At 36.7% G+C, this 17043-nt stretch overlaps 3 protein-coding genes across 12 annotated transcripts; 1 reads left to right on the top strand and 2 right to left on the bottom strand.

The window, feature by feature from the left end:
• Positions 1 to 38: 38 nt before the first annotated feature.
• Positions 39 to 3850, bottom strand: LOC109858815 (zinc finger protein 260-like). 3 transcript variants are annotated; one of them, XM_020436439.1, is made up of 8 exons: positions 3482 to 3850; positions 2839 to 3153; positions 2241 to 2780; positions 1863 to 2019; positions 1535 to 1762; positions 1305 to 1447; positions 533 to 1200; positions 39 to 400 (listed from the first exon to the last, which is right to left on the bottom strand). In XM_020436439.1, the coding sequence occupies exons 1-8, from the start codon at positions 3833 to 3835 to the stop codon at positions 382 to 384; spliced, it is 2424 nt and encodes an 807-aa protein (XP_020292028.1). In that variant the 5' UTR covers positions 3836 to 3850; the 3' UTR covers positions 39 to 381. The 3 variants fall into 3 exon arrangements, with proteins under 3 accessions (XP_020292028.1, XP_020292029.1, XP_020292030.1); XM_020436440.1 differs by having other exon boundaries at positions 2241 to 2759; XM_020436441.1 differs by having other exon boundaries at positions 40 to 400; positions 2839 to 3169; positions 3482 to 3565.
• A 214-nt stretch (positions 3851 to 4064) lies between these two features.
• LOC109858807 (transmembrane protein 184C) lies at positions 4065 to 7915 on the top strand. 3 transcript variants are annotated; one of them, XM_020436427.1, is made up of 7 exons: positions 4065 to 4358; positions 5014 to 5329; positions 5420 to 5456; positions 5542 to 5819; positions 5924 to 6130; positions 6223 to 6438; positions 6546 to 7915. In XM_020436427.1, exons 2-7 carry the CDS (start codon positions 5082 to 5084, stop codon positions 6841 to 6843), a joined length of 1284 nt encoding a protein of 427 aa, XP_020292016.1. In that variant the 5' UTR covers positions 4065 to 4358; positions 5014 to 5081; the 3' UTR covers positions 6844 to 7915. The 3 variants fall into 3 exon arrangements, with proteins under 3 accessions (XP_020292016.1, XP_020292018.1, XP_020292017.1); XM_020436429.1 differs by lacking the exon at positions 4065 to 4358 and adding an exon at positions 4371 to 4529; XM_020436428.1 differs by lacking the exon at positions 4065 to 4358 and adding an exon at positions 4371 to 4807.
• Positions 7916 to 9924: 2009 nt separating this feature from the next.
• On the bottom strand, positions 9925 to 16683 carry LOC109858805 (ataxin-2-like protein). 6 transcript variants are annotated; one of them, XM_020436424.1, is made up of 10 exons: positions 16608 to 16683; positions 15252 to 15570; positions 15064 to 15172; positions 14634 to 14957; positions 14091 to 14327; positions 13701 to 14019; positions 13110 to 13426; positions 12441 to 12917; positions 12201 to 12354; positions 9925 to 12111 (listed from the first exon to the last, which is right to left on the bottom strand). In XM_020436424.1, the coding sequence occupies exons 2-10, from the start codon at positions 15335 to 15337 to the stop codon at positions 11573 to 11575; spliced, it is 2562 nt and encodes an 853-aa protein (XP_020292013.1). In that variant the 5' UTR covers positions 15338 to 15570; positions 16608 to 16683; the 3' UTR covers positions 9925 to 11572. The 6 variants fall into 6 exon arrangements, with proteins under 6 accessions (XP_020292013.1, XP_020292011.1, XP_020292010.1 ...); XM_020436422.1 differs by lacking the exon at positions 16608 to 16683 and adding an exon at positions 16198 to 16262 and having other exon boundaries at positions 15252 to 15807; XM_020436421.1 differs by lacking the exon at positions 16608 to 16683 and adding an exon at positions 16198 to 16262.
• Positions 16684 to 17043: the final 360 nt, after the last annotated feature.

The raw sequence follows: 17043 nt of genomic DNA, 5'->3' as shown, positions 1-17043 counted from the left end.
TTTTTTTTTTTTTTTTTTTTTAATGTCAATTTGTTCTTATCAGTTCTACATTAAAGTGTCTCAAAGGCAATATATATATATATATATATAGATGTTTATATGTACACTTTTGTATAAAAGTTTCAAAAAATCTTATGACAAACTTTATCCAATAATAAAACAATGTTTATTCCAAAATGCAATTGTAGATATAGATGTGTGCATAAACGCGCGCGCAATTCACTAGAAGTATGTATTCAACATATATATTTTCAAACAGCTGGGTCTATTAAAAAAGTCACTTTGTAACCAGCGCGTTACGGACTATCTAACGCCAAGATGTCGATGGTTATCGCGCTCAAGTTTGCACAAAGGATGTATCTCTTTCCTCACGTTCCGAAATTACATAAAAAAGTACTGTCTGTAAAAACACAGTAAAATGACAAGTCACTACACACAAATTAAGTAATATTAAGTAAGTATATATTAAAAAAAAACACACAAAGATATAAAATTAATTTACACACAAAAATATGATTTTTATCTTACTTACATGTTATCGTTCGTTCGCACGACAGCTTCCAGAGGATCTCTATCCGCGGCCGCCGTGTCTGCTGTGGATGTTACGGTATATTCCAAATTTTGTCCGCTCGTATGCGGCAAAATAGTTTCCGGATTATCATCGGGAGCGACAATCTCTACCACACCTGTCGCGTCTACCTCCAACTTTAGATCTCTCACGAGATCCTGTATCGTTTTTGCGTGTGCTGCTTTTTTATCGATGCTTTCCGTATCGATCGCATGTTTTCCCGCAACGATTTTGTTTGTTGACGACAATTGTTTTTCATTTGTTTTCGTTCGCGAATGAGTGTGCATGTGTCTCTTCATGTCGCTTCGCACTCTGAACGGTTTGCCGCATACCACACACGCGTGCGGCTTCTCCCCGGTGTGTATGCGTCTGTGATTCTGCAGATAACTGCTCGCCCTGAACGTTTTGCTGCAGTATTCGCAGCGATAATTCTTTTCGCCCGTGTGTATACGCCTGTGCACAATCAACGAATACTTTCGAGCGAATTCCTTCGCGCAGAATTCACACTGGTACTGCTTGTGCTCCGAGTGAAGACTCGTTGAGTGATATTTCAAATCGCCCCATTGACGAAAATGTCGGCCGCACACCTCACATTTGTACGGTTTGTCACCGCTATGAAGTCTTTTGTGTACCTGTTTGTTTTGTTAAACAAAATATTTGATTTGTTAGTAACAAAAATAATAGATCGTCTAAAATTTTATAGATATTATTTGCGAACAATATCGCTACTACTTACCTTTAACGCGCTAGCAGCGAAAAAACGTTTATTACAAATGTCACACTGATGCGGCCGCTCTCCGCTATGGGAGCGCATATGGTAGACCAAGCTGTTTTTATGATGGAACGACCGATTGCACTGAAGACACGTTAATCCGTCACCTGCGAGAGAAAATAGTTGATAAAATTTTTGAAAATTTCGCAGCTTCGGTGCGAAAAAAAAAACGTAGCAAAAATTTTGAAACGAACTTGATTTCCGCGCTTTCGGTGATTTCTTTTTCTTAGCTGTGTATGGAATGTCAGTCTTTGACTTTTCTTCCGAGCTTTTGTTATCGTTAACGGACGGCGGTCTAATTTCCTGGTCCTTCTGTTGCACCTGTTCCGTAACGTCTGTAATTGCCCACATTGTCGATTCGTTATTTGTAGAAGGCAGTACTGAATCTGTGTCGTCGTCAATGTGCGCACCGGTTTCTTCCACTATGGGCAGAGAAATTAAAACAATAAAAAAAACTATTTTTTACAGTAAAAACTTTTCGATTGTATTAATGTGTGTCAGAGCGCGTGATGTTTTTCTTACCTACTCCTCGAATACCTTCCATAAGATCTTCAGGCTCGCTGAATTCTTCAATTACAGTGTTCTCTAAAGTATGAACTGTTTCTGGAACCGATATTGTAATATTGGTATTTGTCGCCTGAGCTATTCGCGTCTCCTGTTTTACGGGCTCATAATGCACCTACAAAACATTATTTCATTTTTAATATTATTTAAGGTATTTGTATAATAAAGCATACGAGCGGTTATTTTATCGCGGCGTTAATCGCGCAGCGAAAAGATCGCTCATTTGTTTCACAGATCTAAAAACAAATGTGCGCGCGAACAAATTAATTACACCACGATCGATGAATTATATAACAGACACTTTAGAATAGTTGGTTAATTAATGCAAATGCACACCTTTAAATGTTCAAAGAATTTCAACTGACTGCTAAACTTGGAACTACATATTTGACACTTAAAGACATTAGCCTGAACTTCGTTATTAAATTCAGTTGAATTTTCTTGACTCGATTTGCTATTATCCTTCCGCGTTGCGTTCTTTTTTGTCTGCGGTTGCTTTAGCTTGCGAGATATTCGTTTTTTGTGTGGCAAGGTTCTCTTAGGCCCGGATGCTGATGTTGCGTCCTCGCTGCTCTCCGTAGAAACCTCAATGTCATACTCGCTTTTGACATTGATAAACTCTTGCTTCAAACTTTGCGGAATCCTTGTGAAAGGTTGCAAAGTTTGCGTATATATAGACGCGGTGCTATTTGGTTCTGGAATAGTATGAATAGTATACGAATTCACCGGCGCTAGAGTCTCCAGATGAGAAACATCCGACAAAGTTGAGTCTTCGTGCTGAACGTTGATTTGCTGCTGCTTCTGCTGCTGATGCAACTGCACTGCAACAAGCGCCGCAGCAAGTCTACGGTCATCCTGCATCACACAATTGACATTCTATATGCAAAATATAAAACTGCACTAGTCTTGGAAGTATTAGGCAGCATACTACAACCTCTGTCAAACCATGAGTCAACAAGTCGTCCGCTTCATAATACTGAGTACTCGTGTTATAATCTGTGCTAACATCAGCATTGATCATGTCGACTACCATGCCTTCTGATATTAATTCTCCGCTCAGAGTAAACAATGGTACTCCTTTGCTTAGTGATTCTCCATCGCTTCTCTGAATAATAAATTGACACGGAGCACCTTCCACTCCTTCCAGAAGCAAAGTTTGCGCCTCTTCTGTCGCACTTTGCAAAGCCATTTTCAATATAATAAATATTATATTGAAATTGAATATTGTTATAAAATCAGTTGTTTGCACCTAAAATGTGAATTAACTTAAAAAAAACATTAATATATTTCCACCTTCTTTTTATATTGTTTTTTCTATTTTCTGTTTAATCAAAAGTAATCTTTATTCAGTGATGAACAAAAATTAGATTTTGTGTGGAAAATCATTTTGAAGAGAAAAAGTTAATATAAAAAAAGTAAATTATAAAAATTATTGCGACAACAAGAGAATATTACAAAAACGAATTAGTTTGGAGATTTTTGTTCATTTTGATCTCTGGTAATCCTCGAATTCTGACAATAACGTAAGAAAAATTCGACAATTTTTTAATTTGCGCGTGAAAATCTACGAAAATCACCTTTTTCCATTGAGACGACGAAAAAATTGCGTCGACTCGTGTCAATGTACGGCACGAGTCAGGTTTAAATTTGCCGCGTGTATACACCTTTGATCTGACAGCAAGACCAAGGTCACTACATCCATACCACTCGGAAAATCTCGTTCCCAGTTTGATATGCGTCGCACGTGCAACAATTTGCACGTCCTCACCTCCATCCGGCGTGTTAAGCGCACCCAATCGCAAATCCTGTCCTATCTTCGCGAAACTTGACCAACATAAACAAAGCAAAATATTGAAACACTGTAGGACAAAATGTGACAACAATGTTTGGCTCTTGACGCCATTAGACCGGATGTTATCCTCCCGCACCATCAACGTAGTTTTGCGTTTATAGTGTGACCAACGTTCGCTCGAGTCAGCAGAATAAGATCCTAGATCAACCGATGTTTTTAATAATTATATGTTTCTTCGTTTGTATAAAAAAAATATATATATATAGTCTAATTTCTTTCTTTCCTCTCTTTTTTCCGATCTTATCTCGTTTTGTACGCGCGTGCAATCGATGCGACAGATCCCAAAAACTTCTTCGTTTATCCATTTGCACGCGAATCGAATTTTGATTTTCCGCTTTGTACTTTGGCAGTACTGATTTTGTTATGCCTCTTCCGGAAGAAATAATCTTTCGCTTTTCAATGGCCAATATTACGAAATACGACGGAAAATGTTAAATCGCTATACCCACGATAACGAGAGTGTGCGTTGTTGTGCGCGTGGGCGTGAATTTTCGATGTGACAAAAGCCGCTGTCAAACCGGCGAAACATCTCGACCGGTGACATTTGCGGCACTTCATCTTCACTGCCGTCAGAGGAGTTCGTTCAATTGTGCTAAAACAAAGTAAATAATTCGCACACATCCACGCATATGTACACTTGTATATTACACGTACATATATATATATATACATTATGTATTATGTCAAGTACTGTACACAACTTTCACATGACTTTCTGTAGATTGAAAAAGGTTAAATGGAAAAGGAGAAAGTTTTTACACCAAGCCAATGGAGTGCGTTCATACGTATTAGGTTTTTAATCTCGCAATCAGCTGATTCATTTTCCCTTCCACCGGAACAATTTTTTGGTTCTGGTCTTTAACGCGTCTTCAGTTTCTTTTGAAATTTTTTTCTCAGCACATTTTCTTCTTTAAATAATATAATTCTTGTTGTACATCTTGTGATTTTTAGTATGTGCGATGATATGCACAAAGAACTTCTTGTACTTTGTACTTGTTTGTACCTTCGGCGAATTTGCTAAGATTGTTATCAAAGAGTGGACAGTTTAAAGGTTTGCAGAATTTGTTAAGAAAACGGTGAATGTACAATGTGTTTTTGTTGGGCAAAAATATTGAGTGAACAGTAGACGGTGATGTAAATGATTTATTGTCGGAAAGTTTATGTTTATCCATGCTGTTTCCATGAGATTGTTGTGCTGTTATCAGCATACAATAAGAGATAATATCCAGGCCGAAAACCGAGTGATTCTGCTTTCAGAATCGCGCGGGTCCGGGATTCTGTCTGAAATTAAAATGTGACAGCATCCGAGATATCCAAAAAAAGTGATGGCTTCGATTTGTCGTCGCTGGAGATTATGGATATTGCCCGTGTTAACCTGTCTGTATGCGCTGCTCATTGTCATACTCGTGCCGATCTTATTAGTCAATTCTATCAAGAATGACTTCAAGAAGGAGGACCAGGGTGCCCTTGTGGGCGGTGCTTTTGTTCTACTGGCATTACCCATTGCATTTTACGAAATTGTTCAGCATATGATATATTACACTCAGCCGAGATTACAGAAATATATAATAAGGTAGGTTTTTCCTCTGAAAAAAATTAAAAAATTAAGATTTCCTTGTGTTATTTACACACGCTTTATATAATGCTACTTTTTTTTTTTCAGAATATTATGGATGGTACCTATCTATGCGGTGAATGCTGTAAGAACAAATTACAAATCTTTATCTTAAAATTTATATCAAATGTTTGTTCAATTGATATAACATATTTTTTTTCTGTATACAGTGGTTAGGTCTGGTATATCCTGAGGGCAGTATATATGTGGACAGCTTGAGAGAATGCTATGAAGCCTATGTAATATATAATTTTATGATGTATTTGTTGGCCTACTTAAATGCCGATCATCAGTTGGAACATAGACTGGAAATCTCTCCACAAGTGCATCACATGTTTCCTCTGTGCTGTCTTCCTGATTGGGAAATGGGCAGAGAATTCGTGCACATGTGCAAGCATGGAATTTTACAATACACAGCTGTCAGGCCTATATCGACTTTAATATCATTGTAAGAAATTGATAGTGTTTTTGAAACTATATCTAATCTTATGGTGTTATCTTACGTGTACAAATAATTTAAAATATTCCTTAATTTTTCGTGCATTTTTGCAGCATTTGTGAACTAAACGGAGTATATGGAGAAGGTGAATTTAGAGGAGATGTTGCTTTCCCTTATATGATTGCTTTGAACAATCTGTCACAATTTGTTGCCATGTATTGTCTTGTACTCTTTTATCGTGCCAACGTGGAAGCATTGAAACCCATGAAACCGATTGGAAAATTCTTATGCATCAAAGCTGTAGTGTTCTTCTCATTCTTGTAGGTGATATTTAATAACGTATTCACGCATCTTGATAACTATGTGTGCAAACTACAAAAAGAATAATACATGTTGCACTTTTGCGTTACAGTCAAGGAGTGTTGATAGCTCTGTTGGTATATTTTGACATTATATCGAGTATTTTTCATACTGTTGACACAGATCACATTAGGAATATATCGTCCAAACTGCAGGATTTTCTAATTTGTATAGAAATGTTCTTAGCTGCGGTAGCGCATCATTACAGCTTTTCCTATAAACCGTTCGTCAATTTGGCGCAGGGTCAAGCCTGGTGGGATGCATTTAGGTACGCAATGCAATCGATGAGGAACATTACAAACATTAGAAAAAAAAAGAATTACACTAACATCGAGGTATTGAAAATTTATATCCAATGTGTTTTACGTGTTTCAGAGCAATGTGGGACGTTTCCGACGTGCATAACGATATAAAGGAACATTTGGGTGTCGTTGGCTCGTCCTTGAGTCGTAGAATACGCGGACGGGGTGCATATCAGCAGGCTTGGGGAAGCGCGACCGAGCGCACGTCACTCCTACCCGAGGCTACGGTGATAAGTCAAGCCAGAAGCGCGCCTAATTGCTCGTTCTCGGGTTACAATACAGCCGAGATCGGACCGAATAATAATTCATCCGTTAAGGAATCCGAAGAGACCGCGACGGACGCGCAGGATAATAATGCTGTTTATACGTAGCCGAATTATATATGTCCGAATCCATCCACGTGAGAACGATAATCAATCCGAAACCAGCATAGCTTTAGCTGATCACTTTAGTATTATTTTTAAGTAAAAAAAGAAATGTGCATAGTTTTACAAGGGCGTTCTTTTAACGCTGTTATACAAATTTATCACTTCATCACACGACACATCGAGACATTTTTAAGTAATATATCTTGAAAACATGGGACGTTTTCTCACAAAATCAATTAATTTGAAAATTTTCAATTTTTTCTAATTTCAAATCTTGGATCCTTATCGCTCATTTGTTCCCAAGAAGATTATCTCTGATCTACAAGAGACAATTACTTATATATACATATATGTGTAATATGTATGTATAATATAAACAACGCGATTTACAATGTAAGAAATTTGATACAATAATTGATAAAATTTTGTGATTGTATGAAGAATGCGAGCTGCTTGCTAGCTTTTTTTTTTTTTTTTGCAAGAGACATTCGTACGTCTTTGTGTTACCAATGATCTAGTACCAAATATATAATGTGTGTGCGTATATGTGTATTTATATACATACACATTTAATACGTATGATATACATACATGCGCGCACGTCACACTAGAGAAAAGCGCAATATCCATATTTGTATATACAGGGTGTCCGGTAATAATTTATATCATCTGTCGGGCAACTAAAGCGGGTTGAGTGGTGAGTCAAAAACTCTTTTACTATTTTGTGAGTTTATTTATAACGATCCGCGAATGTGAGCGTGTGCGAGGAGAGACATCCTGCTAGGTCTGGACGGTTGCTACCGTTATTATCGGTTATTACCGGACACTCTGTATGTTGGAACGACCAAGACATCATTTTATCACGCAATTGACAGGATAGATATCTATCTTATATTTTTCTCTGTTTACATCAAATGCGATCGCGACGAATCATATCCGAATATTAGATTTAGAATCACTTTTTTTTTTCGCTTTACATGTGTACACACGTGATTATATTTGCACTCTCTATATTTATAGTTTATAAAAATTATTTTATAAGCTGTCTCTCAGAAAATAAAGGCTGTGTATTGTATTTGCTGTAAACATTTATTTTTTTCAAGAATCCTTGTATTTAAGAGATAACTTTGTGTTTTGTGCAATAGACGAAATTCTTTGTAAAGTGGGAATTAAGATGTTGGGGGTCAGACAAAGAAAACGTACCAGGAAAGTGTTGGTTTTAACGTATTGATTTTATTTTGATGTTTCTTTTTTTTTTTTTTTTTTTTAAATCTCTTCGATATAAAATTTTTTTAACGATGCCACACACTCAATTATCTCTCTCAGGCAAAAGTTGTTCTTGCTTCCTTCCGTTTATATACACGATTAGGTCTAAGGCCGTAGTTGTTTAACTTTCTTTTCCCAATCGTTATTACTTGAACATAGACCAAAGAATCATCTGAACGAAGCTTTAATAAATTGTAAGCAATATTTATTTAGGAGTAGAGAAGTAGGGAAGGGAGGAACGCAGAGGATTTATGCATCAGGCCTTTTCGGTTCAATTCGATATTACGTGTTGCACGCGTTTCCAAATACATAAATTGTATTTAAATTTTACACAAGAAAAGCTTTATTCGTGTGAACCGATTCTCGAGAAGGTCTGATTTCCCTTTGCTCCCAAATTGAATTTACACTATCTGTCTTGATTGGCAATACACGCTACATTCAGAACCATATTCTTAGGTCCATGACATATCGAGCATTTGTTTGTTCTTTGTTTTGTATATTATGTTAACGTTAAATAAAAGATACACGAGGTACCAAATAATTCGTGTATATAAATCAGTTACATTGCTCCGATTTATGTCATAATAAAGAATGGTAATTTTTAATATATAATCAAATATATATACATACGTATCTCACACATACATACACACATACATACGCACACAACAACGATTGATCGTCATAACGTAACAAACAGAAGCATACATAAAATGTTTTACACACGAAAACCGTGCAAAATAATTGCCAATTTGAAGATATAAAAAAATGTTTTATAAAACCTTTATAAAATCATGTAGTTTATATAAAACAATTATATGTACAAATATTCTTTTTTGTTCCTCCAAAAAAATAGATTTCTGAAAAATTATTAAATGACAGATTCTGCGGAACAAGTCTGAGATAAGAGTCTCGATATAAAAAATTTAAAAAAAATAGATTTTTTATATGAGAAAAGAATATTGTTACGGTCTTTTTTTTTATCACGTTATTATTGGCAATTATTTTATGCAATCTTCGTTCAAGACAAAGTGAGATCTTATATTGATTAAATAAATGTTTCATAAGAACATATTAATAAATATGTACACGATTCTTTATAATTCGGGATTTGTGATAACAAAGCTAATTGATTTTATAGCGTTTTTGTTTTTCTAAAACCGACTCAAGTAATATATATAATACTTGTATTGCGTCACTCAATTCAAATCATATTAATGTTAATAATGTATCTTTTTTTTAGTTTCCGTTTTACGGTTGTCGGAGCATTGTAAACATACAACAAAAAAAAAAACATTTGATTTTGCTAATCTAAAGTATATAGTATATAACAGTATTACAAAATTTATATTTTTGAAAATTAATCAATTGAAATCTACATACATATGTTACTCGATATGCAAAATCATGTACCTTTCGAATGACTGTGGTTCGCACCCGTTAACATGTGAGCGCGCGATTTCGTATGCGGATAGTTTATTTTTGCATGCACGGTATATAGTCTTTCACATTTCGAAAATCTTGCGTCTATCAACATGTCTAACAAAACTCATTATCAACAAATTGCAGAATCGAATATTCCGCTAGTGATACCCTGGCACTCCACTTCGCGTTTTAAATATCGCTTGTTTCTTTCATATATCACCATGTATGGAATTACTATATCATCTTATTCCTTTTTTTTCTAGATTTTCGTATAATTCTTTGCAAAAATGAAATCAACATCCAGCCAGCAAACAAATTTTATACATATATATATATGTGTACGTATATATATATATATATACGTATATACATATATATATATATATATATATTCACCTAATTTTTAAATTAATGTTTTTTATAGTTAAAAAATAATTAACTAAGAGAAAATATAAATTAGTTTTGCGCAAGTAGATTTCGATTTTCGGCTGGATTTTGTTTTATTATGAATTTTTTGTTCCATGGAAGTAGTGCGAGCTACATATGTATATATTTCAGATTTTCTGAATGTAAAATACGTTTATTAAACGAGTGTCCCTCGTAACATTGTACAGACAATACACAATAAAAATTGTATGATATTACAGAGAAATCTCGAATATGTTCTCGCATATTTGAGACGCTAATTCGGTTAAAGTAAATTTGATTTTTCGGAGATTTTTATTACGAAATTTTGTAACGATAAACGATCGTTTTTGCAATTTTTAAAACTTGATTGAAATTATATTTCATCAACGATGAAATTGGTTGAGGGACTCAATAATACAGGTTACATTTATATAGGTCATTTTCTTTGATAACTGACCTATATTTATAAAGGAAAAGTTACTTTCAAGATGGTTGACATCTTCGGCTTGTTTGGAAAAATTAACTTTTTTTTATTAAAACGCGCCATTTAGAATATTATCACACATATTATAATATATATTACTTCGCGTACGTTTATTAAAAATATCTTTTTTCTCTCATTGCAGCAAAATATGTAAAAATTTCAAATCGTTCATCATTGTAGAAAGTTGTGACGATTGTTTATTTTTAAGGCTTCTCTGGATACTCGTCGCATTCATATGACGGCAGAAGCGAGAAATTATCTCGGGTTTATGTCACTTCATACAATTCACATCCAAATAAACTACTTGTTTTATAACATATCAACATCGGCGTTCAATAATGTAAAATTGCTGAAACGTGAACATTTTTATATAAAATTCTTTCGCTCGTGAAAATTCACAAGTGAAAAGAGAGGGCCGATATAAACCGTAAACGTTATTTTAATCGAGATTGTCACTGAAGAAGATCCTAATGCGGATTGAAACGTTTGCCGTCAAAAAAGTGAACAAATCATCAAAACACGGACATTCTGTTTACGGCTTGTATTTGGCTCTCTTTTTATTTGTGAACATTTTTGCTTTATTATCCTGCATTAATAAACCCAGACAAATAAATTCAGTCTATCATATAGACATTCCCAGCAAAAATAGGCTTTACAAAAATGCATCAAGACTTTATGTACATATAGATGCTTTATGTATATAGATATTTTATGTATAGACATTATTTATACACATATCAATGACGAGTCGAAGATTTGGAAAGTTGTTTGTCGACATACTTCATGCTCCCGAACGCCGATGACGGGCACATAGGTCGAAAAACTTAATTTATTTCGGTGTAAATTGTATGGAAAAAACTTCTATTGTTTCTCATTTCTAATATAATTACTCAATATTGGCTACAACTAGAAGCCTTAATTTATACTACTGAGGTAGCAAAGGATCGTTTAAATAAATTGAAGCAGAGAGATTGTAGACGCGCGCGAGAGAAGGAGATAGAGAGAAAGAGAGAGAGAGAGAGAAAAAAAGAGAGAGAAGATAGCGCAAGCGAAATAATATACCATCATGAAAGTAACTAAATGTCGAAAGTCTTATTCTATTACAGAATACTAACATTTTTCTCTTTCTTCGCTTAGATGACGTCGCGGCTACTGATTGTGCGGTAAAATAACTGGTATAGTTTGCTGTGCACCGGGAGGTGGTTGTGCTGGCAGATACTGCATGTGTTGTGGCGCTATCGGTATATGTGGCGGCATTATAGGGCACATAATAGGATAGCTCGGAGCGTGACTTTGGGGTGGAGGTTGCGCATACGGCGCCGCAGGTTGCGGCGTTCCAGGTGGATTATAAGCACCTGGTGTGTGAGGTTGATTAGGATTGGCAGGGGACTGCGTCTGACTGGGCGGTTGTTGAGGTACATGTGCATGAGGATGGCCGTGCGGACCCATGTATTGTATACCGGGAGCTTGCGGCCCTTGGGAATCGTGATGATGATGATACGGCGTAGCCATGTGTGGCGGTGGCGGAGGTGCCTGGACCATGCGCACCATTTGCTGATACGCTGGTTGTCCTGGATAGGGTACCTGGAATGGCGGATGTAAGGCTGGTGCCAATAACGGCTGTCCCGTCGCAGCCGCCACTTGCATTTGGGACGCTAAATCCGGTGGTGCTCGTTGCATCATCGGCACTGTAACAAATTATCATTAGGTTAGATTAGGTTGGTTATATATCTTTGCAGGAAAACTTCGAAACTTGCAACATATAAGAAATACTAACCCTTTCTGAATCGTGTTACAGGTTGAGTGGGTGGTTGGCTGAAAGCTGGTGTCACATACGCTGGCACTACTACACTCGCGGACATCGTTGCTCCTGTGTATTGAGGAGTTTGAGGTGTATGCGGTCGACTAGGTGTCGGTGTACTGGGCGAGCGCTGCGTAATTACATATAAACACACATTTAGTTATTTTCACTCAAAATTAACTTTCTGACAAATCGAATGATCTTACTGTTACTTACCGGTGTAAACGGTTTTGCGTTCGGGTTAAATTCTTTAGCATTTGGATTTAAAGTAGATTTCTTGAAAGCAGTAGTTATTTTATCGACTGCGGGTTCCGGTGGAGATGATTGTTGTACTGTCGGAGTGATAGTTTGAGTTTGTTGCTGTTGATGGGGACTTGTCGACCTTACCACTAGTGGACCAGGTGGCGGCTTACTGGTAATAACAGATTCTTCTTGAATACTTTGATGTTGATGAGAGCTGGCATGCTGTTGCTGCGTTGGTGGTGGTTGCGACGATTGTTGCTGTTGACTTGTATGTGATTGATGATGCGATTGATTTATCGGAGTAGTAGAATGTACATCCTGCTGATGATGATGTTGCTGTTTTCTTGGAATCTGGGGTGTATCTGGCCCTTGTGATTCTGGCAATTTGAAATCTGTAGCGAACTGTCTCAATTCTGAATGCTCGGAATCTCTTCCCCGTGGTGTTGGCACCTTTAAACAAAATTTATTTAAATATAAATTATATAAGGTCTGTTTTGTGAAAATTAACAAGTGTAAATCTTGGATTTACAAATTGTTTTTTCAAAAGTATGTTACCTTTTTGTGATCCTGCGACTTATATATTATATAAGCCCCGTTTTGCAACTTAATTTGACAATTGTTTTTCTTAGCAAAAGTATGTACCTTCCTATGATCCTGCGATTTGTGTATAACTATTTGCCCTTCAACGGAATTTTGCTGTGGCAACGATGTGTGTTGTTGGTGAGAAGACGCGGTGTTTGATTGAGAAAATGGCGCTGGTGGCGCTTTATCAGACTGATAAACTTGTTGCCTGCCTGATCGTTCGCGTTTCTCCGTGTTTACTTTGGTCGAAGGAGTTTGTTGTTGTTGTTGTTGTGGTTGTTGCTGCTGCTGCTGCTGCTGCTGTTGTTGTTGCTGCTGTTGCTGCTGCTGCGACGAAAAGCCTACTTGTGGTAATGAGGGAAGTTGACCCTGCATTACTACAAAGAAAACAATTGTTATTCCACATCTTTTGCACATAAATCTCGTTAAATCAAGATTCTTTTTCGCTAGATTTTTTTTCTCCGTAAGAAATTGCTAGACTAGCTCTATCACCATGTTTGTTATATACAAAAAGCCAGTGTCTATTATTATTATTAGGTTAAAAAACAAATATAAATAATTTTTCTAAAAATTTATTTTCTAATATATAATAAAAGTTTTTTTTTGTTTAGATTCTCTCCTCTTCTTGAAAAAATTAATTAGTTGACATACTTTGTTGTGATTGTGTGGTCGGTGTAACAAACGGCGGCGGCGGATTATTATATGCTACAACCACTCCATTGGGTGGCATTCCCATATTTAGCGATACCGGGTGTTGGACCGAAGCATGACCAGTTTGTACTCCACCCGACATATTTGATTGGGGGACATTTACATTAACCGTGGACGGAGATGGTTGATTATATATATTTTTGTTTGTGCTTCCAGGCGAAGATGGAGAGTCACTTGGTTTCATCAGTTTACCATTACTTGTATTATTGTTTTTTTTTTTCATTGGCGGAGGAATATACTTTCCCTCGGTAGGTCTTGCCTAGAATTAGATGATCGATACAGTATTTCAACAAAGAAAACGTAAAATCTTACAATATAACTAAAAGTTACCACAGCTGCGAATCTTTCCTCTTCGTCACCATTTTCCAATTCCAATCTAGCTTTGTGATTCGGTTGAGATTCGATTTCGTTTGCTATTTCAGCTGCTTTCTGTTCTTGTTCTTTATAATCTTTTGTGTCTTTACGCTGAAGTTGTAAAGTATAACCTACTAAAGAAGGCTCGAATGTTGTTTGAACACCATAATCTTGTTCATTTTTACGGAACATCTCGTTAACGTCCCAACCATTCTAAAAATTAGATAATTTTTAATGCAATTCAGGCCCTGCGCACAATAGACAAAATATTAGAAATAGGAATAAATATTAAATAAAATATTTATTTCTTTACACAAACAAGAAAATAGAATAAATTAATGCATCATAAATTAAAAAATAAGAATTTGGAATAATTAATTTATTCCGTTCTCTTATGTAATGTAACATTATTTCAAATTCCTCTTCCAAATATTTAATAAATTATTCCTATTATTGTTTTCTCTATTGTGCGCAGAGCGCACATCCTCATTCGTTCAAACATAGATGTGCAAAACTTACAGCTGCGCCATCCAGTTCTAAGTCAGCTCCATTTATAGCAGCTGGTTCGTCCCAAGGTTCCAATTCCTTCTCACCCACTACTCCATTAAATTTACTGATGGATGTGTCCGTTTGGAAAGTATCTCTTGTAGCAAAATCTAAATCAACATCTTTAAAATGTATCGTAACAATATCGTTGGATTTAAAAATTAATTTTTCTATCACACTATCTATATTAATCTTTTCAGAATTTTCTACACGATGTGCCATTTCTAGCACTACTTCAAATTGACTGGAAAATGTTCTGAATATACCATCAAATTTGGAGCCGTTTTGAGTTTGTACCTACAATGATAATGCATAGAATATAATAAATAATTCTCTTTGTTAAAAATCTCAAAATATTGCCAACTATTGTATAATCATATATATAAATGTATTTTTTATATACTTGTGATGTATTCCCAACATTTTTTGTGACAACATGCATAAAAAGTCCGTTATTATATATTCCATCTGCTGCGACAGACCTTTCTTGTGGGCCTCGCGACCGTGGAGATCTGGAAGAATGTGCGGATCAAAAAAACAAACATTATTTTTTATTATCGACAATTATATTGCAAAGGTTGTATATTATACCTGCTATTATGATCTTGGCGAGGAAAGCCAGAAAGAGATTGGCAGTACCTGTTATTGTTGGAACGATTCTTCCTCTTGCTATTCATTTTGTTCGACGACTCTTCGCCAGTAACCGAATTCCTGCCGCCTGTTTGATGGGGGCCCTCTTGTCTCCTAGTAGGGACCGGAATTTTGACTATTTTTACGGTGACCGCTCGACGTCGAAAAGATCTGTATTCTCGTACGTAGACGAGTGCGACGGGTGCAGCAATTGCTGCTGCGTACGTATCTTAATACGAACGTCTTTCGTGATGTCGGCAACGCGTGATCTTTCACGAATCTGCGGAGCGAAGTTTAAGTGAAGAGAGACGACGAGAGAGGGGCCGTTATGAGAAGCTATCAACATTCACGATCGCCTTTTTAGGTTATGCTCGAGGAAGCCAGAGAATGCGAAATTTCGAGAGAGCGCAAATGTGCGAGATGGAAAAACGCGCGTGGAGCGAGATAGCGCACGATCTTTTGGTGCAGCGTTGACTCTCCAGCGCGATCGAACGTTGTCGCGCGATCGCAGCTGCGGCTATATGAAAAAAAGAAAAAAAATCTGTTACACAAAAACACGCGCCTGTGGATTTTATTTAAATACACGTATATATATAAACGGTCGCGACTGGCCGCACGAGCTAGCTCCAACCGATACACCAACGCACGGTTGTACCTGGTTGTAGGTAGGTTCTATCTGTTCACGGTTCTATCCGTTGACTTGTCGATGATTCCGTGACGTAACGTGACGAGTGACAGAGAGAGATAGAGCGAGAGCAAGAGAGGAAGAGAGAGAGAGAGAGAGAGAAGAGAGAGAGAGAGAGAGAGAGCCAGGAAGTTAAACGCGAGTAACCGAAATCACGGCCGACAAAGGTGAGAGAAGAAAGTCTGAGAGATAACAATAGACACTCCGCAAAAAACCACGTACCAGTTAGCGAGAATGTGCGTTTCTATCTGTCCTTGTTTTACTTAATTAACATGTGGCGAAACGATGGTTTGGTGCATATGTGGCTCAAAGGACCGACTCAAGATAGTCCATACGCCATTCTAAGCTTGAATAGTGATTTTCTTGGTATGTTCACCGTTAAACGGTTAAATGGTTGATTTCTCCAACTGGAGTAACAAAGTACCCCAGACAANCGGGTAGTATTAGACAGAAGTACGTACTTACTTGTAATAAGTGCGTGTAAAAGCAGTAAGAAAGGAAAATACTTGCAAAAGCGCAACTAAAAGGCTGTGAAGGACGGGATGCAGGAAGCACGATGTGTCGCATGCGCAGTCTCAGAGTCGAATCCGTGGCGAAACGATATACCCGTAGATTGCAACCTCGCAACATACCTATAAGCAAGTCGCCTTAATCAACTCGATCTCGATGACGCTTAGATGCAGTCGCCATCTGGCGATTGACCCATCTTAACTGCACTTCCAATAGGTACACGCATATCCAGCCACAGACAAATTTTATTGCATACACGCATAATGCTACGTACATTAAACACACGTACGTAAGTAATCTCTATGTATGTTGTGAACATTGATCAAAATAAATTAACAATTTATCAGCTCCAAGCTTTTTTTTTTTTTTTTTTTTTTTTTTTTTTTTTTTTTTTTTTTTTTTTTTTTTTTTTTTTTTATTATGAATATTACAACTAAAGTTTTCCGATGAATCGGCGTTCGGGATTCGCTGGGGAAATTTCTACGGCACGTAAAGCCGAGTCTGCAATGTGATCGCAAATCACAGATTGCAAAGTGACGTTATTATTGGGAGATAGAT

Source organism: Pseudomyrmex gracilis, unplaced genomic scaffold, assembly GCF_002006095.1.
Source record: "Pseudomyrmex gracilis isolate BER0280 unplaced genomic scaffold, ASM200609v1 scaffold_225, whole genome shotgun sequence".
Lineage (NCBI taxonomy): Eukaryota > Metazoa > Arthropoda > Insecta > Hymenoptera > Formicidae > Pseudomyrmex > Pseudomyrmex gracilis.
Note: the sequence above shows the minus strand (reverse complement) of the source record. Positions and strands in the feature narration are given on the sequence as shown.

What these genes read in the sequence shown, in the direction of transcription:
- LOC109858815 (XM_020436439.1), bottom strand. Translation starts at nt 3,835, where the DNA reads ATGGTGCGGGAGGATAACATCCGGTCTAATGGCGTCAAGAGCCAAACA. An exon ending in CGTCGTCTCAATGGAAAAAG is followed by an intron (nt 3,154 to 3,481) that starts GTGATTTTCGTA and finishes TTCACATTTTAG; the next exon opens with GTGCAAACAACTGATTTTAT. An exon ending in GGAAGGTATTCGAGGAGTAG is followed by an intron (nt 1,763 to 1,862) that starts GTAAGAAAAACA and finishes CTCTGCCCATAG; the next exon opens with TGGAAGAAACCGGTGCGCAC.
- LOC109858807 (XM_020436427.1), top strand. Translation starts at nt 5,082, where the DNA reads ATGGCTTCGATTTGTCGTCGCTGGAGATTATGGATATTGCCCGTGTTA. An exon ending in TTACAGAAATATATAATAAG is followed by an intron (nt 5,330 to 5,419) that starts GTAGGTTTTTCC and finishes TTTTTTTTTCAG; the next exon opens with AATATTATGGATGGTACCTA. An exon ending in ATATCGACTTTAATATCATT is followed by an intron (nt 5,820 to 5,923) that starts GTAAGAAATTGA and finishes GCATTTTTGCAG; the next exon opens with CATTTGTGAACTAAACGGAG.
- LOC109858805 (XM_020436424.1), bottom strand. Translation starts at nt 15,337, where the DNA reads ATGAATAGCAAGAGGAAGAATCGTTCCAACAATAACAGGTACTGCCAA. An exon ending in TAGAACTGGATGGCGCAGCT is followed by an intron (nt 14,328 to 14,633) that starts GTAAGTTTTGCA and finishes TCTAATTTTTAG; the next exon opens with AATGGTTGGGACGTTAACGA. An exon ending in AGGAAAGATTCGCAGCTGTG is followed by an intron (nt 14,020 to 14,090) that starts GTAACTTTTAGT and finishes ATCTAATTCTAG; the next exon opens with GCAAGACCTACCGAGGGAAA.